Here is a 26,333-nt window from a genome sequence, read left to right on the forward strand (position 1 = left end):
GTGTGGACATGAGGCTGCAGTGTTTGTATGCGCAAAATCCCGCGAAATGCCATGTTGTCAATTGTTATTGCTAACAATGGCTAACAATGGCTAGCCTGGCTAGCGACTGGATCTGCCCAATGAACAGTGAACTTCCCAGCTCAAGTTTTTTGCAAATGGAACGCTAACAAAACGGATGTGATGTCATTTAGCCTCCACATCCCAGTTATTTTGCGATAAAGGAACGCACCATTACATCCCTGCACTACACCACTTCAATCAAGATTTGCAGTACGCCTGGAAAAGATGTGAATCCCCAAGGTTTAGAGTGTTCTCCCGTTGAGTTACTGTTTAGAGAGGCTGATTATAGGGGCCAGCGCTACCGCAGCTGACCACTGCGAGCCTGTGCGAGGTTCTTTTGGCGCTGTCACGCTTCCAAAAATAAAAAATGGCGGAGGCTGCTGGGCGCTGATGTTGCAATGGGGCAATATGGAGCTGTCATTTCTTTCCATAAAAGTTCTTTGTTAAAGGTATCTGGTTTAGCTTGCTCTGTTATCCATTGCTTCCCTCTCTGCAGTGTGGCAGACTATACTAGTTGATTGACACATCGACGATTGCGTATCCGATGTCGGACTTCCTGGTCAAATCTACGGCTGGCATTGCGAGACTTTAGGTCAGACCTAGCGTTAGCTCTGTAGTTAGGATAAAATACTTTATTCTCCAGTCAGCTCATCTAGCACCGTGTTGTTTCGATAGAGAAACTTGCCCGGACAGGCGCGTCAGCTAGGTTCCATAGCCAGCTAGCTCACTGTGCTACTGTCATGTCCCAGGCGGCCTGTCACAGCTCGGCCCCGGGCCCCGCGCCCGGGCCCGGCATGTCCATGTTCCGCTGGTTGGAGGTTCTGGAGAAGGAGTTTGATAAGGCCTTCGTGGACGTGGACCTGCTGCTGGGAGAGATAGATCCGGACCAGGCTGACATCACCTACGAGGGCCGGCAGAAGATGACCAGCCTCAGCTCCTGCTTCGCCCAGCTCTGCCACAAAGCCCAGACTGTCTTCCAGCTCAACCATAAACTAGAGGTACCTTTATATTATATTATATTATATTATATTATATTATAGTTTAGTGTCAATCCTGCAGCTCTGCCACAAAGCCCAGACTGTCTTCCAGCTCAACATCAATACGAGGGATCACGTACCCTGTAGAGCAGGGGTGTCAAACTCAATTTCATGCCGATCAGCATTATGGTTGCCCAAATGTAACACGATATAATGTATCTAGCCTACCTGATGTGATGGGACGAATGACGTAATGTCACAACAAATCCCACAGAAATGCGGAACCCAGCAACAGTTAACTATGAGTTGTGCCAAACACACGTTAATATCTCAAAAACTATACATGACATCGCTTATATTTTTGACATTCTGACTGAGAGCAGAAGTAGCTTGATGTATATGCATTAAGTTGTATGAACTGTCAGTTTTTATCAAATGTACACCGCACAGTCGGAGCTAGAGTGAGCAGCACTCAAGGCTGGCTCCATAGGGTGCCACTGCCGTTTCCCGCCGGAAACGCGGTTTGTTTACCAAAATGCTGCTCGGCTGATCCCTCGATATATTACATATTTGCCTCTGATTTGATTATTATTGGTTTTAGTAATAACTTCATAATTAATACCTAGCTCCGAAAGCAGAATTATAGGGAAAATAATGGCAAATAATTAGAATTGTATTGTACAATTGTATTGCACAAATTGTATTCTTCTTTGCTAGCTCTCATGGCCACTTAAAATGAGGTGCTGGGCCAGATTTGTCCCCCGGGCCTTGAGTTTGACACATGTACTATAGAGCTCAACAGGTAGGCCCTATAACCTGTAACCCGCCCCAGAACTAAGTTCCCCATTCATTTTTTCCATAGACATTTCAAAAAATCCTTATATAGCCTAATGAGTTTTAAGGCTGGAACAAAGCTGACGTGATCTACTGAATCGTGAGTGACCATAAAACATTCGGAAAAAAAATGTTTCCCCCCACCCCCCGTTGGTATTTTTTGTTCTTGCTTACCCTACCTTCAATTCTGTTATTTCCATCAGTCTTTTGTGTTGCTGCCTTCGGCTCTGGTGAAATAAAATCGATCTCCTTGATCAGCCTTAATCAACATAGACTCGCTGGCCTGCCTCCTCTTCCTTCCCTTCCCTCCGGGGAGTCTTGAGCCATGGAAACAGGCAACAGGGATAAACCCTCCCCTGCACTACAGCTGCTCTCCCATTGGAGCGACTGTTTCGGTGGCAGCCGGATGTCCGCTCCCGGCTTATTACAAACTCTGTCATTGGCTCCGACCATGCCAATCAGAGCGGATTTCGCTCCCTCCTCCCTGTGTGTCACTGTAAATAGTGCCCGTGTAGCTCGTTGCTACACGCTGAAAACGGCAAGTTGGATTGTTGAAATCTATTTTCCAAGGGCACTGCCACTAAGCGCTGCCCATCGCAATCCCACTATGGAGACCTGCTGCGCCAGACTCCTCGGACGGAAGGGAGAGGAGGCTGGTCAGCGAGACTAGCCTTAACCACTGCTCAGGAAGCCCTGAGCTTCCCGCGAAGCCGTGGCCTTTCCCGTCGGTGGCCGCCGGGGTGGTGGCTTCCATTCCGTAGTGTAACCCCCGTCCCCCGCGCATCGATGCATGTAAATAACAACAAATTGATATTTATTCTCCTGGTCCGATGGTCTCATTTGCCCATGTAGATCATATAGAGGCACATATAGAGGCAGTATTTTCCATAACCAGTTTAAAAGTTCTGTGTATGGATTTAATTTTAACGATATACATTATAGCCTACTTGGGCTATGGGTGGAGGGCAGATATGCGGTCGCTATGATGACCAGTTGTGGGCGGAGGCGAGTAAACTTGCGGTGGAAGCAAAATGTAGGTCGAGACGAGTAAGGCCAAGTAAGAGTAGAGCCGTACTGTGCGGTTATATGTGGTGGAAATGAGCCATAACATGCTGTGGCCTCAATATAGAGAACTGGCACGGCGGCCATCTTTATTATATGTCGATGGGACGGACGGACAACCCGAAAACATAATGCCTCAGGCTCGGCTATTGCCGGTGAAGGCATAAAAAAAGAAAAGAAAAAACTCCAGGATTTGACATTGGTGATTGTGACCTGTCATCTACAGTATGTTTCCTGATCCTATACTCCCATCCTCCCTCCCTCGTTTCCTCTCTTCCCGTCCTCCCTTCTCCTCTTTCCTCCCTCCTCCTCTCCCAGGCTCAGCTGGTGGACCTGCACTCGGAGCTGACGGAGGTGCAAGCTGAGCGGACGGTGGTGGAGAGAGAGGTCCATGACCAGCTGCTGCAGCTTCACGCTCTCCAGCTACAGCTTCACGCCAAGCAGGGCCAGGCTGAGGACCACGACTCCATCAAAGACAGACTGGTAGGTTCATCAGACAGATGGGTTCAACAGACAGACAGACAGGTAGGTTCATCAGACAGACTGGTAGGTTCATCACACAGACTGGTAGGTTCATCACACAGACTGGTACAGTAGGTGGTGGAGAGACAGACTAGAGTTGCGCGATCTTGACCTCAGTCAGATCGTCCAATCGCCACCCTTTGACATTGCCAATGCACAATGTCATCGCAACCGTGGTCGGACAGTGTGTGTGTGTGTGTCAGTGGACGCTGATGGCAACTTGCAGAGAGATGTGTGTTGTTCGGACTATTTGTCAGTGAATGGATGCTGCTGCTGTATATCTGGACATGTTTCTGGTGTCCGTGGTGAGCCTCATTAGTAAGGTCTGATTGCAGCCCTGTTTGCAGGCGCTTTCCCTTTGATCTGCATCTCAGTCCGCCTCTTTTCTTTTTTCACTCTCGTTCTCCACTGCCTTGCCTGCTCACCATCGGCTCGGAGTAACGTTGATAAGATAAAATACTAATAATGTTAAACTGAACATGAGATGCAGTGATAGTGTCACACCAAGGCACATAGACACACATAGCCTACAGACTTTTAAAAGTGAGCCTCCCCCCACACAGCGACTTTCATCCCCGCCGTCATCTCCGTAAACATATCTCATGGCAGTTTAAATATAGCAAACCTGTAAAATATAACGCTATACCATAGCAAGACTGTCTGGACAACATGACAATGATCTTCTAAACACATCGGCTACTATAATATATTTCCCTGCATCTCATACTGGGATTAGATCGGCATTAAGTTTGGACAGACTGGAATGGATTGCTTTCATCCTCCCGCAGCACCGCAAGACGGACAGGTAGGACAATTAATTACAGCCTCTGACTGGCTGGTTTGAATGCAGTAGGCTAGTAGTGTTTGTTAATGGTCTGGTCTGAACACACACTCTGCTCAGTCACACTGCTGCATCACATCTCTGCTGCTCTCAGGAAGCAGCCACACACACAGGGGGGCGGGGTCAGGGAGCAGCCACACACGGGGGGGCGGGGTCAGGGAGCAGCCACACACGGGGGGGCGGGGTCAGGGAGCAGCCACACACGGGGTCGGGGGTGATCGAGATCGGCTAGGGAAAACCAATCATCATTTCAGCCATTGAGTCGGCAATATACGATCCGATCGCCAATCGGCACAACCCTAAGACAGACTGGTAGGTGGAGGAGAGAGACTGGTATGTGGAGGAGAGACAGACTGGTAGGTGGAGGAGAGAGACTGGTATGTGGAGGAGAGACACTGGTATGTGGAGGAGAGACACCCTGGGAGGTGGAGGAGAGACAGACTGGTATGTGGAGGAGAGACAGACTGGTATGATATGGAGGAGACAGACTGGTAGGTGGAGGAGAGACAGACTGGTATGTGGAGGAGAGACACCCTGGTATGTGGAGGAGAGACACTGGTATGTGGAGGAGAGACAGACTGGGAGGTGGAGGAGAGACAGACTGGTATGTGGAGGAGAGACAGACTGGTATGATATGGAGGAGACAGACTGGTAGGTGGAGGAGAGACAGACTGGTATGTGGAGGAGAGACACCCTGGGAGATGGAGGAGAGACAGACTGGTATGTGGAGGAGAGACAGACTGGTATGATATGGAGGAGACAGACTGGTAGGTGGAGGAGAGACAGACTGGTATGTGGAGGAGAGACACCCTGGTATGTGGAGGAGAGACACTGGTATGTGGAGGAGAGACAGACTGGGAGGTGGAGGAGAGACAGACTGGTATGTGGAGGAGAGACAGACTGGTATGATATGGAGGAGACAGACTGGTAGGTGGAGGAGAGACAGACTGGTATGTGGAGGAGAGACACCCTGGGAAGCGGAGGAGAGAGAGACTGGTATGTGGAGGAGAGACAGACTGGTATGATGTGGAGGAGACAGACTGGTAGGTGGAGGAGAGACAGACTGGTATGTGGAGGAGAGACAGACTGGTACAGTATGTGGAGGAGAGACGGACTGAGAGGTGGAGGAGAGACAGACTGGGAGGTGGTGGAGAGACACACTGGTAGGTTCATCAGACAGACTGGTAGCTTCATCAGGTGGGTAGGGCATCTATGGAGCAAGCTCTACAATTTGGCATTTTGAAATCTGTTTTTCTTTCAGAGATATTAACCGTTAAAGTTGTGAGTGTATGAGAGCAGAATATTGTCCGGCCACAACTATGCCGTTTTACGTGCGATCGGGCTGAAACTTTCAGGATGTGTAAAAGAGCACCTGTGCAGGTGACCTGACAGAGCCAGATTCTTTAATTATAGGTAATTAGTTACCTAATGTGATGTCACTGGAGTGATGATGTCATCAGTGATGATGTCATCCTTCCTGGCTGAGCAGACTGGGTGGGTCTAACTGAGAAACATCTTTTTATTGGATTTTAGTGCTTCAGCACTAATCTGTGATGCATAGTTGCTAATAGAGAACACGTTTTATGATAGCTGTATATTATCATGAGTTGCTTGAGTCCATCCTATTGCCCTTGCAGCTATATTTAGGAGTTCAAGCCCCAAAGGGGCTGAAACCGTATAGTTTTTGTACTGATTTATTATTAGTGGACGGGCCAGCGGCAGGGCCACTGTTTGTATTTGCCAATATTCTTCTTCTTCTTGTCCTTCTCCTTCTCATTCTTCTTCATCTTCTTCTTCCGGGAAGTTGGACTTCCCATGCATGAAAATAAACCAAACTTTGCACAAAGGTTCAGTCCCATGTCAAACTTCGCCGACGCAAATTTGGCACCAGTAGTTCTGATGGTGGCGCTACAGCGACCGTCTAAAGCAGGGGTTCCCAACCTTTTTTGTGCCAAGGACCGGTAGATACATGGGAAAAAAAGTCGCGGACCGGTTGTCAATTTGAATGGTTTTAGTTACATATTTACTCACCAGGTGGCGACAAAGGGTAAATAAGATCCTTTTGTGTTGTACTGTATGTAGCCTACAGTATTTATGTTTTAGTTTCAACTACAAACATAAATAAACGTCAACTTGAAACTATGTTTTAACTACCACACACAGCCTATAATAATATAGCCTATGTTTATTAAAGAAATATATACCGGTATTATTATTATTTTTTTGGACCGGGCTCGCGGCCCGGTACCAAATGCATTGCGGCCCAGTACCGGTCCGCGGCCCGGTGGTTGGGGACCACTGGTCTAAAGTTTCAAACTTTGAAAATTCATAACAAATCCGGCATACGTGCTATGGCTTTGCAACTTTCACCGAAATGTGGGCCCATTGGTAAGGAGAAACTTTTGTAAACTCTAACCTATAGCAAATTATGAAGTCCAAAGACTGCAAAATTGTAAAACGAATGAAACCCTACTCCTCCCACATTTTTTCTTCAAACACCAAACTTCAGCATCTGCATCTTTAGACTAGACTGTCCTACACAAAAGTATCAAACAGATTTTTGATTGATCAACATTTAGCCCACAGTGCATCAAATTGTTCCACTGTAAACAGCTACTGCAAATTCTCACTAAATAAAGCTAGAAAGCTGTTACAGTAGTTGAAGTGTGTAAAATCTCAGAATTTTCTCTCAAAACCTGAATTTTTTACAATATTTTGAATTCTGCGTTCATGTATAGCCTAGAGCAGTCATCACCAAATGACGGACCGCGGTCCGGGTCCAGACCCAGACGCTGTCCTATAACTGATAAATCATTGAGAATTATTCAAGTTTGATGGAGCGTTTCAATTTTAACTGGCGCAGCTATCTAGACTTTATGGTACTAGTTCACCAACCTCACAGACCGTCACAGACCAATTGCATGCTTTAATAATCGCATGTGATGCTACTCAGCCAATCAGGGTCGCCACTGGCAACCCATGTGATGCTACTCAGCCAATCAGGGCCGCCGCTCAGCTGCTGCAAGAACAGTAATGGTGTCTCCCGTTTCCCGAAAGATCAATGAGGTAAACAGCCATAAGTGCAGCTCTTGCAGAAATAGACTCAATTATACAGTAGCTGCTGCGCAGAAATGACAGAGATGCTCACGTCATTTTTTGCAAGTCCAAGTCAAGTCTCTCAAGTCAAGGGACAGCAGCGCTGTGTCAGAAAATTAATAAAATAGCTGCTCTCCTGAATACTCCTGCAACAGTTGTTGGTATATAAAATGAACAGTATGGCCGAAATAACACAGCCTTGCAGCGAACCAGATAGATACAAAATCTGAAAAGCGGCCATTCGTCAAGAAGATCCACAAAACAAGTTGGTGAGGCAAATTAAATTCATAAAGTCATCTTTCTATTAAAAGGTGTGGCTGTATCGTGTTGAATGCAGATGAGAAGTCTACAACTTTGCCCTCTAAGCAAATTGCAATGGATCAAGTTCATCAGCTACAGATGATAGGACGAGATTTTTAAAGATTTTCTTTAAGTTCTCCATTAAAAGTGTTGTCAGGGCGACTGGTCTAAAATCATTAAGTTGCCTAGGTTTGTTCATGTTAGGGACAGGGATCACAGTAAAAGATTTCCAGATAGAAGGGGTTTGGTTGCAAACAAATGACAGTTGAAATGACTTCAACTCCTCTAATCTTATTTCTGTTCTTCTGCCTCTCTTTTCTAAAGCCTGCACCCACAGTACATGACATGGTAAGTGTGGCTTTTAGTGTTGTGTGTGTGTGTGTGTGTGTGTGTGTGTGTGTGTGTGTGTGTGTGTGCGCGCGTTTCAAGTATGTCAGTGTGCTGTTGGTGTCTCTGTGTAGCATTGTTTGGTCTAATTACCTCTGCCAAGGAGGTAATCTTTTCGGTACCGTCTGTCTTTTAGCAGGATTACAGAAAAACTACTGGGCTGATTTCCATGAAACTTAGTGGAAGGGTGTAGCAGGGGCCAAGGAGGAACCCATTACATTTTGGAGCAGATGCGGGTCGGGGCTAGGGAAAAGGTGGCAGGGCTAGGGATATATGAAGGTCATAGAGAGTGGCAAAATGTATTATTAATTATTTATATATCATAGCAGACTGGAGTATTGGCCTTGGCGGAGGTCTGTGCTTTCTGAGTGCACTGTATCAGAATCACTTTATTTGCCAAATGCATCACAAGGACACAGGAATTAATTCTGACATAGCAGGACTGTACATACTTCACAAGATAAAAACAAACAGAAGCAGAGTTAAGACATATTTGGGACATGATAAAACACGGGACAAGTGTTGATCATAGTTAGAATTGACTGAAAAATTAAACACCTAATATTAAATGGTAAGTGTCAGTAGGTCATAAAATCCACAGTGGCTAGAGTAAAGAAAACAGGGACTGATTCAATCAGATAATGTGGTCACAAGTAGCCTCAGATTGAGGTGACCAAGTGGAGGAGGGGGATCAGAACTTTCTGCTGTGATTTGACTTAAGGAGGGAAAAAGCTGTTCAGGTGACGGTGTGGTTCTGGTTTTGATAGCATAGAACCGCTTTCCTGAGGGGAGCTTTGGTTACCTGGTATTGCTGGTAACCTGGATGAGAGGTGTCAGTGTGGCAATCTTCCCTGCCCGCTTCCATAAGTTAATTCCCCATTAATTTTCTCCATAGATATTTAGACAAATCCTTGTATAAAGAGTTTTAAGCCTGTTTTTAGCTGAAATCTGCACTGTAGCAGGCTACAGTAGCTGCTCCGCGTTATTATGGATCCCACCGGTCTTGGGGGCAGAGCACGCCCTGCGCCCGCCTACGTAGCATTCAAGCGACAGGATTGGCCTGGAGCGAGCAATACGCCCCAGTCACATTTTTGACAGCTTGCGTCACGAAGCGCATTTCCCTCATGAGCAGGCGCCTGGCTGTTCACACATAAAGAGCAAATTTCTCCGCACTGGGCATCAGTGACTCTGCTCGTCTACATCTTTTGTTTTCCCATATCTATCTCATTTTTATCATGGGTACATTTATAACCTCATAAATGTCATGTGTTCATGACAACTGTTCATGGCATGTCCATGTCTTGGGATTGGGGTGAACACTGAATGAATGGCCACAGTAGGAGTATTTTGTTAACAACGTAGTTGTGTAGGTAGGTCTGTAGTCTCTCTCTCTTTCTCTCTCTCGATCTGTTGTGCTGGATGACCACCTGAATCCCCACTTCAGATAGCAGCGTCACTCCCACCTCTCTTTCCCCCTCCCTTACTCGTGCACACCATGAAACGCTCGGCGGCATGCCTCCTGTGAAAGCCTCTTGCTGCATCTTGATAGGCTGTCTTCTTGCTCTATTTCCACGTCTGATTGGTCCATTTCAACCTCGCGCCCCCTGCCGCAGGAACCGCCCTGCGTTTCGCTGTCGCATACTAGAGGCGGCTTGTCTCCGAGCGGCTTCACGCTCGCGGGGCGGGACTAGGGCGGGACCTTACACATTTCCTCCCCCCACCCTTCTGTGTACATCTACCTGAAAACGTTTCTACAGCTCCAAGCTGGAAGCTGGTTTCCACGCCCACAAAACGCTGCGACACAGCAGAAAAGTGATTTTGCCATTGTAGGTGTGCACTGTGCACGAGCTGTCAGACGTAGTCTGGGCACCTTTTACTCCGCTTTGTGTCATGGGGGCGTAAACCAAGGAAACAGGAAACGACACCGGAAATAAGTGCGCCAAAAAACGTCTTTGTTGCCGTTAGCTTGACGCGGCGAGGTTACGTTAGCTAGAGCCTGAAAAGAACAACACAAGTTGTATAGTAGCGTTGGCACATTTCTAGTCACTGCCGAGGAAGGTTTCTGGAGAGCCAAAGACAATGGAGTACTCGCCATGTGAAATCTTATGATCAATGTCCATGTCTTTCCCAGCACAGGCAGCAGAGATGCTTCAACTGTTGATCCTCCATTATCGATAACAGCGGACAGACAACTAGCGTTATAACTATTCCATCAACTGGCCATTTGTTTGAAAAGTAAAGCTTCTGTATTGGCTTAAAATATGTGATATTGTGAATCCGCGATGTTTCTACAAGAACTTCTTCAAAAACTTTGTTCGGTACGTCCATCTTTTGTTTTGTTGTTTGCCGTTTTATTTTCTTATTCATTGTGTCTGATTGTCAAGTTAACAAGCTATTTCCGCTGTTGTTTCCTGTCTAGGACGGGCTCTAGGCCGGAAACAGGCAGGGTGACAAAATCACTTGTAAAGGGAGGCCAGGCTCTTTCTCGCCGAGAAGAACCTGGTTAGCAGGTTAAGCCTGCTTTATACTCACCATGCCGTGAAGGGCGCGGGGGTGGAGCGAGGGCCGCAAGCGTCAAATGACGTCAATGTGTTGGGCGTGGTTGGTCGCTACCTCCGTAGGGCGCCCACCGTGTGTACCTGAAGATTTTTCTCACAGCGCGACCTCCGCACGGCTTCTCTCCAAACATGGCCGCTTTCAAGCCACTGAGCCCTGAACACTGAGCTGTGTTTTCACCACATTTCTTGACCCATATGGTAATTGATGGCCATTTGCACTTTCATCTGATGGGCAAATGCCAAGATATTACTATTCTTGGGTTACTTTGATCTAGCCTTGATGCGAGACTCAGCCTCCATTCTTCATTCTGAGTCTCGAAGTAGCACGCCAATATGGCGATGCATGCACCGCTAAAATGGCCTTATATAACATCTTCAATATAACAATCACAATAAAACAGTCCCGAACCTCACCAGTCACCAGTGAGTGACATAATGAGTGGCATCAGTGAATGACATCACCTGAGCAATCAATGTGACGTCATTGGTGATGGCACCATGTTGAGTGACGCCACCAGTGATGTCAACAGTGGATGAGAGACATTGTGAGTAGCTAAAAATAACACAGGGAGGCCACATCACTGAAAAAGACTGCTATGGGCAGAGATTAGGCAAAGGTTTCATCACTTACATAACATAGGTTATGTTAAGGTAAAGAAGCGTTAACATCCACTCATGTTGCTGTGTGTGTGTGTGTGTGTGTGTGCGCCCTTTTTAGGAGAAGGAGCTGGAGTCCAGTAAGAAGGAGAAGGTGAGCGAGGTGAGGCTGGAGGCGGAGGCGAGGCTGTATAAGAAGGAGAATGAGGCCCTCCGTAGGCACATGGCGGTACTTCAGGCCGAGGTCTACGGAGCCAGACTGGCTGCCAAATACCTGGACAAGGAGCTGGCTGGACGGTAAGAAGTGAACCCCAGATGTGTCGACTCGACGCCTACCGTCTCAGTTGTCAATTAATTATTAATTGCACTGATATTTAAACTCCGTTATTCAGTTTGTTTTACGGAAAAGAATAAGTGAAATCAACGTCCAAAAAGATTTGATAGTATACAGTACATTGCTTTTTGACATTATTTCTTGTAAACATTTTGGAGTATATTTTCAATGGGATCAAATAACATAATCCCATAGGCATCCAGGAATTGAGCAAGGGGCGCTCCTTTTTCCAAGCTTCGTCTGGGAGGCCCACAAACATCTGATTTATATGATAGCCAATATACAGTTTGGGGATTGGAATTAAGCAGAAGGCTGCGCTCAGCTCACTGTTCAATAAATTATGAGCTCGTTCAATGAGCCTTGCTCTTTTTGTGCGTTCATACACAACACTGATGACAGACATATCTTTACCCCGAAAGTGGTGGTCAGTCTCACCCTGCAGTGCCCCTAGTGCTAAACCTCCAGTACTACAATGAAAATACGGGTTCTATACTATCAGTGAAGCTTAATAAATAGGAAAAGATGAAGGAAATGCTCTCAGGCTGACATAGTGATCTACACTATTGCCTGAAGGCAATATCATAACGGGTATTAACAAGTACAGTATTAACCAAATTCACAAGAGTACCTGATTGGCTGTTGGTTTCTCCTCCAGAGTGCAGCAGATCCAGCTATTGGGCCGCGACATGAAAGGGCCTGCCCACGACAAGCTGTGGAACCAGTTGGAGGCAGAGATCCACCTCCACCGACACAAGACAGTCATCCGAGCCTGTAGGGGGCGTAATGATCTAAAGAAACCTCTAGCTTCCCCCGTGGGGCATGTGAGTGCTGGCCATCATCATTTACACTTTTTTGGTTTTGTTTTGATTTTTATTAGGAAATTCAGAAGCACAAATACTCAAAAAGGAGCCTCATGAGACAATAAAATCCCAGAGGATAGCACTTACTTACAGCACTTATTTCCAAACTCGATGGAAACAATACAAAACACAGTACAAGTCCAAGAGACAGACAAATAGCACAATACACCTACTAGTCCCCTTGTACCCTACACCCGGAATTCAAACTGCCTCCCTTAAAGGGATACGTCAACTTTTTGGGAGTTTTGTCCATTTGCCATATCACCCACACATAACCAAGATACACAATACCTTTACCGTCATTCTCCATACAGTTTCCACTGAGCTACACTCGTCCAGTTAGTTGGTATTGGGGAAAACGGTACAGCCATTCAAAGTCACCAAAAACACAGCGCCAAAAATCTCTATGTACATGTTGTGACTCAGGTACTCGCCACGAGATGAAATATTAATCCAAATGGCGAGAAACTATCTTTTTTACTCCACTCCCCCCTTTCTTTTTGCTTGTTTTTTTGTCTTCCTTCCTAATCTTCCTAATTAGTCTGACTGTCAATATTGGTATTTTTGTGTAGTGTTGTTTTTGTTTGCTTTGCAAAAGTTAAATAAAAATACTTATTGGGGGGAAAAATGTAACTCTGATCACTGATCATTCTACTCTTTCTCTTAATTTCAGGAGCCAGATGTGTTGAAGAAGACCCAGGGAGTGGGCCCTATCAGAAAGGTGGTGCTAGCCAAAGAAGACCATGAGGGCCTGGGCATCTCCATCACGGTGAGTCACAGTCACAGGATTATTGGTAGCTTTCTTTTATCAATAGTTTTTCTGCATGTTGTGCTATTGCAGCCTTAAAGGAGAATTCAGTTTTTTTAGACACCCGAACCTTATTTCCACCTTAAGATATGATGTTAAACTCACCCAGATAACTTTGGTTACATTCGGATCGCCTGGGAAGATATTGAGCCATGAGTAGAGTCATGTAACAGGCGAAAACGGGGCATACGTAATGCTTCTATTTACATCTGGGAAATGTCTTCTTTGTTTCTGATACACAGCGGTACATATCATTATTATATCATAGATGCAATGGCAGAAAAGTAAATAAATACACACGGCCATTGAATTCACCATCCATAATCTCGAGATCAGATATTATCAGCCAGCGGTGTAGCAGAGAAGCATGCTACAGATCGGCTGCTCTGAGCTTTGAATCTGCCTTGCAGGGCAGAGTTCGAGCTCAGAGCAGTCGATCTGTAGATAGATAGGTGTTTCTTTAAGGCTACTGTAGGTAGGTTTTGGAGGAAAGAGGTCAAATCTCAAAACTTCAAACGCAAGGAATAACATGCCTCCCGCTGACGTGTGTGTGTGTGTGTGTGTGTTGTCAGGGGGGAAAGGAGCATGGCGTTCCCATCCTGATCTCAGAGATCCACCCCGGGCAACCTGCCGAGCGCTGTGCAGGGCTCCATGTGGGAGACGCCATCTTGGCTGTCAACAACCAGAACCTCAGAGACGCCAAGCACAAAGAGGCTGTTACCATCCTGTCCCAACAGGTACTCCACGCATTCACGCGCGTGTGCGCACACACACACACATACACAGCCATATTGGCTGTCAACAACCAGAATCTCAGAGACACCAAGCAATTAATTGATAATTGATCGTTGTTTTTCCGGAAGATCGATTCGTTTATTCGGATCTCCATTGGCTGCCACTGACGTAGCAGCTACTCTTCCTCGAGTCTACACACAACAAACATGCACATCCCTCGTAAAACCATATTCAACTTTAGAAAAGATGGATGGAGGATTGTTAATTGATGATGAACTTCAGTGAAAACAGGATGAAATATATTGGTATATGATTGTGATCATTTTATTTTTTTATCTGTCTGGAGTTGGATTCACTGACGCTGCCATCAGATGGTCTCCTGCCATTTCTCTCTAACTCCTTGTTCTGTGTGTGTGTGTGTGTGTGTGTGTGTGTGTGTGTGTGTGTGTGTGTGTGTTTGTGTGTGTGTGCGCGCGTGTGTGTGTGTAGCGAGGACAGATAGAGTTTGAGGTAGTGTATGTGGCTCCGGAGGTGGACAGTGACGATGAGAATGTGGAGTACGAGGACGACAGCGGCCATCGCTACAGACTGTACCTGGACGAGCTGGAGGAGGCCAGCACAGCGCCCCCTAGCAACAACTCAGCACCACTGCAGGGTAAAACCCAGTCCCACTCAAACACCTGTTAGTGATTGTGATGAGATGTCTACAGGGATGCATCGTCGGCATACAAACTGATACGCCTCTCCAGCAATATTACATTTAAGCAATAGATCACGACAGGCCATATGGTCATTATACCACACCTAAGGCCTAAGGGTCATGCTTCAGCGGAGGGTGAAAACACCCTTAGGTGTGGAATAATGAGCATATATCACAGCCTGAAAGGAATAAATAACTCAAATTGAAATGGCTATTATTCAGTATATATCATACTCTGGCTCCCTGCACAGAGCCGACGCAGTTGCTGAACGTCAGATAGCAACACAGGCTTGGTGACAAACAAACAGCAAACATTAGTGTGGTGTTTGAGAGAAGGGATGAGGAAGCGCTGCGTGGGTCCTTAGTAAAATCACTGAAACAGGTGCTCTTTGGTGAGGGTGGAGAGAAGCATGAGAAAAAGTTCAAGTTGGATCCTTGTAAAAGTCAAAAAATGGAGTAGAGTAGATAGCCTATAGGCTGCTGGGGGCGGGCTGTTATGGTTGGTTACTTCCTAGAGCTACAGAGTTGACACTATGATCAAATGTATTTATTTAGCGTACTGTAGCAGCAACCTACAGTACGCTAAATAAATACATTTGATCATAGTTCACACTAGGGATGCACGATATATCGGCAATCATATCGGTATCGGCCGATGTTAGTCATTTTTTAACATATCGGTATCGGTCCGATGTTGCAATGTTAATATCGGTTATCGGTATCAGCCAAATTCTTCACATTGAGATGAAATAATGCAGTAAATCTATGATTTATGGGCTTTTACAAATGTTTTTGAAATAAAGAAATGCATTACTTTTTCAAATTCAGTGTTTACATGTGTTTTTCAGTATGTACAAAATTTTATTATCATAGAAATGTGTTTTTATACAGATCATATCGACATCGGTAAATATCGGTTATCGGCCATAACGGCAATGTTAATATCGGTTATCGGCATCGGCCAAAATTTTCATATCGGTGCATCCCTAGTTCACACTTCACAGTTTGTCTCATGTTGCTTCTTTTTTAATATGACAGTTAGCTAGCTAACTTTGGCTAATGCTTGTGCTAATGTTAGTTAATGCTATTGTTTCCATTTCGATAGGCAGCTAGCGAACATTGTTATCGCCGTTAGCTAGCTAGCGACTACCTAGCTGTTGTATACTGATGACATCACGAGCAGGAGATGACAGTAAACACTACCGCAAGACACTCTGGGTATTGTGGTGCCGAGCTCCCGTTTGCGAGACTAGCTAGCTACCATTTGTTTTTTGCTATGAGCCCTGTTAGAATTAAAAATCATTACTATTACCAACACTTTGACTAGCCTGTACTCCACTACTGTACTCTCCTGTACTGTTACTCCACTACTGTACTCTCCTGTACTGTACAGTCAAGCTTGTGACATCATCTAGTTGGCGAAAAGCAGAAATGTTGTTCATCTTTCTAGCAAATCGAGGTACATTTCAGACTTGAAAGCAGGTCTTGTCTGAGGTGAAATACAAATGAACTAGTCATATGATCAAATGTTTCACATCTCTTCCTCTCTTCCACACACTGCACACTGTTTCTATTCATTAGAAAGGCTGTCTTTAGGGGGGTGTCTGATGTGGAATCCATCATTACTGTGTGTGTGTGTGTGTGTGTGTGTGTGTGTGTGTGTGTGTGTGTGTGTGTGTGTGTGTGTGTGTGTGTGTGTGTGCGTCCGTCCGTCTGTCCCCCCCCACATGCAGCTCTGGAGAAGATGTCCATCAGCGACGGACCAGAGAACGGAGATACCGGCATCTCCAGTGAGACGCCCTCAGAGGAAACCCCATCCAAGGCTGCTGAGACAGACGGCTCCTCCTAGAGGCTTGGAGAGGAGAGCTGCAAACCTGCTCATTGCTGCTTGGAATGGAGCGATTATTACAGGAGGGAAATCTCTCAAAAATGAGAAGAGAAGGAACAAAGGAAAATGGAGTAGACGGTTGGGGGTGGTATTGGGGATGTGGAGGTGATTTGAGCTGGAACTACCTTCTGTAGTTTGGGAGGAAGCAATGGTGTCAAACAGGAAAAGGAAGCTGACACCAAACTACACGTGAGGGTGTGTTTGTACCTTGTAAGATTATTACTGAGAGACTGATGTCAATCTACAGGACTTATGGCCAATCAGGCCTCTGATTAGTGAAATATGATCTGGGGCTTTTGGAGAGACTTTTAAGAGTGGGTTTTACTCGGTTTATATATTTAATGATCTTTCTTCACAGAACTAAAGACTACACTTCCCTACAGGGATGCTTGGAGGGGCTATCTAGTGATATCTATACCAATACACCACCGCATGGATATGTTGTGGGCCAACCCAGAAGACATGCAGTTCCTGGCTCCGTCGTCGGGAAGTCAATGGGATTTTTGTATGGGTATTTTGGTTAAATGCATGAAATAAGGTCTGTGGGTAACAAAAGTTGATGAAACGGTGAACTTTGTGTTCAGCAAGATAATCTTCACAAATTAGGACCACTTTGATGACTTGAAGCATTTTCTGAAAATCACGTATTTGTTAAATCACATTCAACGCTTCAAAAGTCATAAAAGTGGTCCTCATTTGTAACGATTATCTCGCTGAACAGAAAGTTCACCGTTTCATACACTTTTGTTAACCACAGACCTTATTTCAAGCATTTCACCAAATATCCCCATTAAAAAAAGCTCGTTGACTTTTAGACGAGGGAAGCAGAAGTGCTAACATCCAGGTGAGGACTCATCCCTGCGGTACTCTATAGTAGAAGATTTGTCTTTGAGTTGAGAAGATGTTTTTGGGCCGAAGGTTAATCCAAAGCTCATCATATGCCATTTGGTAGAACATTTTCATTTTTCAGTGCACATAACCAGAGGTCATGAAAAGCCAACCGCCGACAGTGTCCATTATCGATTCCTCAATGGGAAGTTACAGTCATCACAAAGCTGGAAAAGTGAGCGAGTAAACGAACGTCTTTGGAGATATCCGTGGTGAAAAGTTAAAGTATTCTACCAAAGTTAAATTTGGCTAGACTACAATTCATCTAGGCCAGAGGTTTTCAAAGTGGGAGGCGGACTTCCCCAGGGGGGCTCCAAATACTTTCAGTGGAGGCTCAGAGTGAATGGAAGTGAAAAAAATATTACATTAGTCATTACATTAGTTATCAAAATAAGATAGCCTAAATGTGTGTGACTCTGTGAGAAACAAATAAATGCCTTCAGCTAGACCTTTTATGTATTTGGTGTAGTCTGAAGTCAAACAGCAATATCACACTATCTTGGCTAAATTATTGAGTCTATGGGATCAAATCACATAATCACGATCCCATGGGCATCTAGGAATTGAGCGAAGCCAAGCAAGTAAACGGGGAAGGGGGTTGTGGGGGTGTCCCAGGCTTTGGCCGAGGGGAGGCCCGCAGTGTCAGACTTTGAAAAGCCCTGATCTATGCGCAGCCAGTGTCTCTCTTTTCCAGCTAAGGAAGTTAGCCACGTTATCTGGATATTCTGTACTTTGAGAGAGACTGGTACCTCAGCCCGTTAACTGAGTGACAATCTCATTCACATTGGTCTTTGTCATCTTTGATGCTTGTTTTTTTTATTGATGGTAACAGACGCTGTTCCCCATACAAGCCTGCTTTAATCCAACTTTGGTTCCACCTTCTGAAGGGGCAATATTCCGACATGTTGGAGTGTCCTGAGACAGCCAGCTAAGGAGTTTCTGTATAAGATTCAACATTCACTGAAATAGCCACAGTAAGTAATCACATTAGTAACGAGGAATTTGACTTAGTGCAAAGTATGCAGCGCAGCGATCACATCAATAGTAGAAAACAAAGCTATGCAGAAAAACAATCTCAAAGTCCGATAAAGTTGGGGGACTGGAGGCTGAAAGGAAAAATGGCCACCCATTCATTTGAACGGAAGCTGCTCACAGCACAGGAAGCATTTTGAAGGGGGTTTTCTTCCTGGTTGTACTTGTGTGATGTGTGGCCCATGGTCATGTGACATGTCTTAGTGAGCCCAGGCCCAGAGTTACAGTGGTCAGAGAGCCATGGCGGAGCCATGGCAGAGGGAGCTCTAGAAAACAGTTCTTAGTGGATTCTGAAGAAAAACTGGCTCATAAAGTCAAACTTGATAACTTGTGAGTAGAGATGAAACGATATGAAAATTTCATGACGATTATAGTGACGAAAATGATCACGGTATTGTTAAAATGTGCTGAAAATTTTCAAAAAGTACTAATACACAAAAATCGCCAAGTTTTATATTGAAAACTCAGACCCAAAAAGTATTGATATACTCACTGAAATCATTTCTCCAAGGCTGTGCGATTGCATCTGGGAGACTGTTGCCAACTTTGGTTGATGGACAGTATTTAGCATGTTTTTCAAAACGTACGGTTATCGTAAGGAATTTTATCAAGGTTATAAGGAATTTTATCGCGGTTATCATTAAAACCGGTTACCGTTTCATCCGTATTTGACTTTGAGTGACACCCAGAAAGATTTCCCCAGAGTTTTACAGCTGCTTCCATGCAAGTAGACGGGAATGTATTTTTCTGAGCTGCAGGGCGTCATGTGACTTGCAATGCCAGGTTAAAGTTCCTTCATGGCTTGCAGCCACCTTTATCTGATGTTAAGACAGAAGTCTTTCTCCTGGATTTGACCCCCTGCTGCTACACCTCCCTATCTTTCTTGCATCGCTCAGTAAATTCCACTTAACTGTTTATAGGCTATGTCTCCTTTGCCAAGCTGATGGATCAATTCCCTGTGTCATGCTGAAAAGTCAGTGTTATATTTTTTGGTCAAATCCTTGCCTGTTATTTAATACTAAGCAGCACATTAGCGTCCTGTGTTTTGACTTGTTTTCTATATGGAATTAATTGATGCTGTCTTACATTCTGTATACAACCATATGTCATTTATAATTGTGCCATGGAATCAGTCATATTATTGATATCACTTTCTGATAATGTTTAATTCATGTCGTTAAACATGGGCCCCTAAACATAATATCTCACCACTATAATGATGGAGGGGTGCCGTGTGCGACGCACCATTGCTCCACATGCACAGTTGAGTCTTGTCACACACTGTACTAACTAATGCCCAGTTGCCAGAAATTAAAAATGGTGCAATATTTGTATTTATTTTTCCTATAGGCTATCATTATTTTCTGATCTTAGCTTGTAGTGTCATTCATGTCCCTCATGGCAGTCAATACAGTGTTTACCAATTCATACCAAATGGTGTCTACCAGATTCAAGGTTTGTATTTGTGATCTTTAAAAGAAAACGGTATTTTCTGAGCAAGCGATCTAATGAAATGTGTAACGAGCTGCCTCCTCAGACTAACATGCGGCTCATTGATGACGGGTATGCTATTACTTTGCTGAGATTCGTCAAGCGGTCTGGGGGCTATTTGCGATTAAGCGCAAGTTTTTTCCCCATTCACTTGAAGGGGGTTTCAAAAAATCTTGCATTAATTCAAAAAATTACACCAATTGACCTGATGGTGGCACTATAACAGCCCTGTTTACGTTTGGGGCCGTAATTTTTGAACTGTAGTCGACAATCAAAATATAAATTATTTTCTTGGGTCCTTCCGTAGCCTATAGAGGGATCAGCCGAGCAGCATTTTGGTAAACAAACCGCGTCACTGGGTGGCAACGGCAATGGAACCCTATGGAGCCCAAGTGGCGCGAGGCTTGTGTGTCTGACTCTAGCCGGCTAACTGTTTACATTTTAAAAGCTTCAACAGTTCACACAACTTTAACACGACATGCATATATTATACATCAAACTCTTGAGCTAATTCTGCTCTTACTCAGAATGTCAAAATATAAGCGATAGGTTTAGGTGTTCCAGGGCCCTGTTGATATTATTGGTTATTTACCACGTCAAAAGGTTGCTGTGTAAAGAGCCTATACTATCAGACTCTGGCACTGCATGTACTGCTATATGCATTAAGACATACATTCACCTGACTCAACAGGATTTACAGCACAGCCACCTGAACTCAGTCAACAGCACAATAACAAGAAATAAATTCACCTGTATCTCCATACAGGTTCCAAAATTTACTTTTTTGTCTACCAGTCAAATGGCTTGTGAATGTTCAAATTTGACCAGCCACTCAATAGATTTACCATTGTTTTTTTTGGATGTTGAGTGAAGCAAATCTACAAACTACTTGCATATTTTACAGCATTTGGCTGGCGGCTGGTGCTAATTTTGGACCCTGTCTCAATAACACTGGATTTATAGTGTAGGTACACTCAATTAAAGCCAAAAGTACAATAACCCTCTAATTCAGTTCATAAACGTATGGAATGTTTTGTCAAAAATAAAGGTTTGGAGCTCTAAGGGATAATTTCGTCCCGGGCAAGATACACGGTGGCCCTGTGAACAGGCTCTCGGTTATGGGCTTCCTGAGCTCTTGGGCCCCTGGGCCTGGTAGGCCCGTTGGGTAATACATCCCTATACGTTGACTATATTTACCAATAAACACTTGTCACCACCGCTCCCTGCCAGGCATCAACGGAAGGAAAGCGAGTCGGTACACAGTCAGTCCCGCCTTTTGTTAGTCCCTTTCTGTGACGCTTTATTATTAGGTTTCTGAACGACAGATTTAATAGGCTATAAATGACATACATCTCTGTAGCTAATCTATTCAAGTTATAGGATTTATTCAGTCTTTGAATAAAATGTGTTTCCAATTGTGTTTAGTTGTATCCTTTGTGCTCTTAGATGCGTTTCCCCACCTCTAGCCTACACGTGTCTTCCCAGAGCCGCCTGCTATTGGTCCGCGATCAGCTAGGTGACAGGCGACCTGTCAATCATGCACCAAAACAGTCTGCTTCATCATTCATTTGACTTGAAATGGGACTATGATTTACTACGGTAAATGAATATCATGCTGTATTGAAGACTTAAAACTAGCACTTCAGACCATAAAGTCATTAGGAAAGGGTTTACTGAAGAAATAAATCAGGTGGCCATTTTCCATACCATAAGCATCACTGATGATGTCACAGTGGGACGACAGAGAAACAGATGGAGCCCTAGCTCCCATTTATATACTGATGATGATAAAAAGGAATGAATAATATAATGCAATTGTCTTGTCAATTTTATTTACTTTTTTTTTTTAGAAAGGCATGAAACCATACCAAAAACAAAACAAGTATCGAGCAGATTTGGTCTCAACCAAAAAAAATATTCTAATTTGCCAATCCATCAACATTTTAAGGAAGAAATACCATCACTTGGGTTTAAGAAACTATTACATCTTTACAACTGTTGAAACCTTTTACATGTCGGTACAAAAAGCATCCTCAACCTTAGAAAGAACAAACAAAGTCCTCTTAACGGAGGATGGGTCCCCACAAACCTCTCCAGTGTGTCTGTCCCCTGTATGTCCCACCATCCCCAAGTCACTGTTCAGTCCCACTCTGTTGGGCGTGTTAAGCTGTGGTAGGTAGCATGTCTCCCTGCTCCATGGACCGTAACAGGGGGCTCCCCGGGCCCATGTGGGGGGACCCCGAGTGCGGGTGCTGTGGCAGGTGCTGAGAGGCGCGTGCTGGTTCTGGACCTGCGGCGAGGGACTAGAACAGTGATACACAAGCTTCTCCTACTCAGGAGTCACATTGACAAAAAAAATATTTGCAAAAGCCACAATCCAAAAAAGTATCTTTCCACCCCCTTTTTTTATTTTTAAATGTATGTAGCTCTAGAGCCTTAGGCCGAGTCTCACTGGAGTAGGATGTGGCGGCTGCTGTTGGGGCTGCTGCAAGGGCAGGCAGGGGGACTGAACGGGCACCGGGGGAAGGACCTGGTTGCTGAGGGCATTGGCCAGGCCGGGCTGGGCTGGAGAGCCCATCTGCTGCTTCAGGACGGCCTGCTGCTGATGGAGCATTCGTTGGTGGAGCAGGTTCTGGGTGGAGTCCATCCCCAAGCCGGGCGGGCCCATCTGAGCTATGGGCAGGAGCTGGCCCATGGGTCCCCCGGCTGCTCCTGCGCCTGCCTGCATGACTAGCTGCTGCTGCTGCATGCGCAGCAGGTATGTGGCTGCTGTTCCTGGGCCTGAGCGGGGAACTGGCCCAGGTGGCCTTGAGGCATCACTCCCTGCTGCTGCTGCTGCTGTTGGGGCTGCTGCGGGGGCATCCCGGGCCTCTGCACTGCTCCTTCTTCGTTGGCCATGGCCTGCAATGTTGGCACGCCTGGCTGCTAAGAAAGCGGCCATTATCTGGGGGTTGGATTTGAGGATGTTGAGGACTTGTTGCTGCTGCTGGGGCGAGCTGGGGGATTTTAGGGTGCGGAGGAGGTCCCGGAGGACGTTGCTGGGCCGCATGACTTGGGGCCCCCGGGGCCCTGGCACCATCTGCATGGGTCCGGTGGCGGCCATGCGCCGCTGCAGCTGCTGCTGGCGGAGCTTGTGCTTGATGTTCCAGCAGTACGGGAGAGGACACTTGTCCCGAAACAGCAGCTGACAGTGCTTTGCGTGGTAACAGCATAAAGCGATGAGTTGCTTGCATACGGGGCAGCCACCGTTGGTCCTGCGCGTGCAGCCTTTGGTGTGCTGCACCACCCTCTTCATCTGCTGGCAGGACAGCAGAGAGCAGTTGGCGTTGCAGCACTCACAGGCATGCTGCAGGGACTCGATGCATTGCTGGATAGATAAACGGCAGCTCTCCTGCAGGCTCATGGAGGCCTCTCCGCTCTGGTTGCCGTTGTCGTCCGGGCCGAGGCCCCGCTTGACCATTTGGTGCTCGTGGCCCTTGGTGTTGTAACAATTAATGCACAGGTCAAAGTCCTGAGGGGAGAGAGCCACAGAGAATTATACAGTAGTTAAAATAAGTGCAACACAGTGAGTAATTATAGATTTGACAAAAGTTTCACAAATTCTCTCACGTTGCCAAGAGGTCATACATTTGATCTAGTGATGTCGATCCAGATCCACTCCGCTTTTATCCTTCTAACTGGCATAATTTGTATATTCAATTACTACTAAGCTACTACAACTTAACTGTCCAAGTTTTAACTATGCAACTGTAACCATTTTGGAAGCTGGACGCAAGACAAATCCCTGTGTAAATAAAGAATACAGTGCAAACTTCTCTCACCTCGCAGACGGTGCAGTGATAGGACGTCTCCACATGGTGCTTGCACTCGTTGCAGGTGTAGACGACGCGGTCCCGGCCCTGGTTGTGCTGCTCCACCAGCACCACCCTCGAACCTCTCAAGCCAACAGTCTCCCCTGCTTCCACCGGGACCCCGGGATCCACAGAAACGGACGACCCAGCAGCGTCTCCCGGATCGTGCCCAAACCCTCCACTGACCACTGGTTGTTTTGACATAGTAGAGACAGTCTGGGTTGCGCTGACAGCTGTAGCACACCTGGACCCCGAGTCTCCATCTTTCTTATTCCTCCTCTTGTCTCCAGCCTCTGCCTGAGTGTATTGGTCCTGGTCGTCCATGATGGTGTACCTTTTCACACATTAAGGCTCTGCCAACATGTCACCGACCACAGCTGTTTAGCCTGCAGGAAGAGACTAGGTTAGAGCGGTGGTGCTCAAATTTGGGTTCAAGGACCATTGGGGGTCACAAGTAAAATGAGTAACAGGTTTGTTTCACACTTTATCCAGCTCACTAGATAGATAACGCTATGTGTTTTGCTTATAAAGTCTAAAAAAAAAAAGCTCACTGTTACAGCCCCAAATAGACAAGACATCGTATGCCATTCTTCTTCAACAACTAACATCTTATCAGATGAGGGTCTTGTGAGTCTTGTGGTAGGTAAGCAGTGTTGGTGGTGGGGGTGCAATTCTTGGCGGGGGTGCAAAACTCGGCACGACACCGGAACCAGGTAGGGTGACAAAATCAATTGTGAACGGAAGCCAGGCTCTTTCTCGCCGAGGTGACGCGAGGTTAAAAATTAGCTACTTTGTCCTAGGGGACACAAATGCATGATTGGCTGCAAAAGACATTTGTGTGAAGAGTAAAGACGTAGCGTCCAAAACACGGACACAATATTCTATCAAAATTCTGTTTCAACTGCTGCTACAAAATCATGTGCTGTTTCCACCCGGTTTGATGGCTGAAACCACAAGTCAAACTTCTTATTAGCCCCGCCAAAAGCTGCAAGCTACCCTGGCTACGAGCTACCCTAGCCTACGAGCTACCACCTATAAGCTGTCCGGGTTTGGCGTTAGGTTCCGTTAAACAGACAGACATAGGATCCATATTAGTAGTTATATTGATTACACATCTATCATGCTCAGTCATGTGGGAAATTATCACCCCCAAAAAGCACACGTTTAAAGTCACCACTTGATTTACCCTAAACTGCATCACAATACACATTGTTTTGTAAACATGCAGCACCACATCGCGTGGGACACAATAAATGTCTATAAATAAACAACATGGCGACTTGTTTAGACTGATTATGACCTTATTCATGTGACAACCCGTCACCAGACAGCTGGCATGAACTTTTACGAAGACAGAATTATACCAAGTATTCACACTGCACACAGCTACGACGGAGTGCGCAGTTATTTCCCTGTTTGTCCCGCTCCTACAGGAGGCACCTTCAGGCTCACCGTACGGCTAGCTTGACACGCTAATGTTAGCTGGATAACAGGAACAAACATGCAAAGTGGGGACACATAAAGATACTTTCATTCCGTCTCGCCGGTTAGATTAGCTTTCTTCACTGTTCATTAGCTACGAGTCGTGTTTTGTTTTTTGAAGTAGCGTTACTCACGTTCGACCCGGTTCGACCGCTTCTTTTTCTTCTGTGGTGGTGTTTTCTTCTTCTTCCTCTCCTTTTGAGTTTTATGGCGGTTGGCGAACAGTTTATCGTGCATTACCGCCACCTACTGAATTTTAGTCGTTTTCACAATGCAGTTATTTACTGGTGGCGTTTTAAGGCCGTTTCTCACCGGTGCGGATTTTCGCGCGAATATTCGGCACGGAGATTTGCAACAAAATGTTTTAATGAGTTGCAATTGAACCTTGCACACCGAGGCGGAACATTCGTGCTGGGGTTTATTTTTCCGCACGGACTTTGACTTCCGCGGATTTTCGGATGCGGCAAGATACGTTTGACCAATGAAATCTATGAAATCAATGAAATTTATTTACAACTGACCTGACGTCACATTGTAGTATGGAGCTGCGCTGCTGTTTGGCATGGTGATGATTCAATTTGTGTAGTTGGCATCCTTTAAGTTGCATTACCGCCTCCTGCTGGATTTATCCATCTACTGTTTCCCTACTATATTACAGTCTTGTGATTATTCCAGTTTATCTTGAGAAACTGACCACGTTCTTCCCCTCCACTCATAGACGGATTATGACATGACGGGCCCCTGGGCCTGGATGCATAAAGGGCCCCCCTCACAGTGCACATACGCACGATTAAGGCCAGAATAATACACTCACCTGCATCTCAACAGGATTTACAGCACAGCCACCTGAACACTCAAAGCCAACAGCACAATTAGTATAGGTAGCCAGGTGAAATCTCATCCTATCCCTTCCGAAACCTTCCCATTCGCCCACCTCTCTCCGCCTCTCCACTCCCATCCCATTGTTTTGTGCTCTCAACAACCACTGCGTCCAGATTCTGATCTCAGTCCAGGTGTTCTAGAAGGTCAG

General features: G+C 45.6%; 2 protein-coding genes across 3 annotated transcripts; one reads left to right on the forward strand and one right to left on the reverse strand.

Annotated features, from left to right (window-relative positions):
• The first annotated feature begins 664 nt into the window (after positions 1-664).
• On the forward strand, positions 665-19,977 carry gopc (golgi-associated PDZ and coiled-coil motif containing). Its single transcript, XM_083642498.1, has 8 exons — positions 665-1,058; positions 3,252-3,416; positions 11,356-11,531; positions 12,224-12,389; positions 13,102-13,197; positions 13,809-13,973; positions 14,461-14,626; positions 16,405-19,977. The coding sequence occupies exons 1-8, from the start codon at positions 801-803 to the stop codon at positions 16,518-16,520; spliced, it is 1,308 nt and encodes a 435-aa protein (XP_083498624.1). The 5' UTR covers positions 665-800; the 3' UTR covers positions 16,521-19,977.
• A 1,854-nt stretch (positions 19,978-21,831) lies between these two features.
• LOC310781915 (histone lysine acetyltransferase CREBBP-like) lies at positions 21,832-25,468 on the reverse strand. Of its 2 annotated transcripts, XM_083642557.1 has the most exons (3): positions 25,438-25,468; positions 23,792-24,207; positions 21,832-23,481 (listed from the first exon to the last, which is right to left on the reverse strand). In XM_083642557.1, exons 2-3 carry the CDS (start codon positions 24,143-24,145, stop codon positions 22,399-22,401), a joined length of 1,437 nt encoding a protein of 478 aa, XP_083498683.1. In that variant the 5' UTR covers positions 24,146-24,207; positions 25,438-25,468; the 3' UTR covers positions 21,832-22,398. The 2 variants fall into 2 exon arrangements, with proteins under 2 accessions (XP_083498683.1, XP_083498684.1); XM_083642558.1 differs by lacking the exon at positions 25,438-25,468 and having other exon boundaries at positions 23,792-24,291.
• Positions 25,469-26,333: the final 865 nt, after the last annotated feature.

This window comes from Poromitra crassiceps (genome assembly GCF_964638095.1).
Source record: "Poromitra crassiceps genome assembly, chromosome: 9".
In the NCBI taxonomy this organism is placed as follows: Eukaryota; Metazoa; Chordata; class Actinopteri; order Beryciformes; family Melamphaidae; genus Poromitra; species Poromitra crassiceps.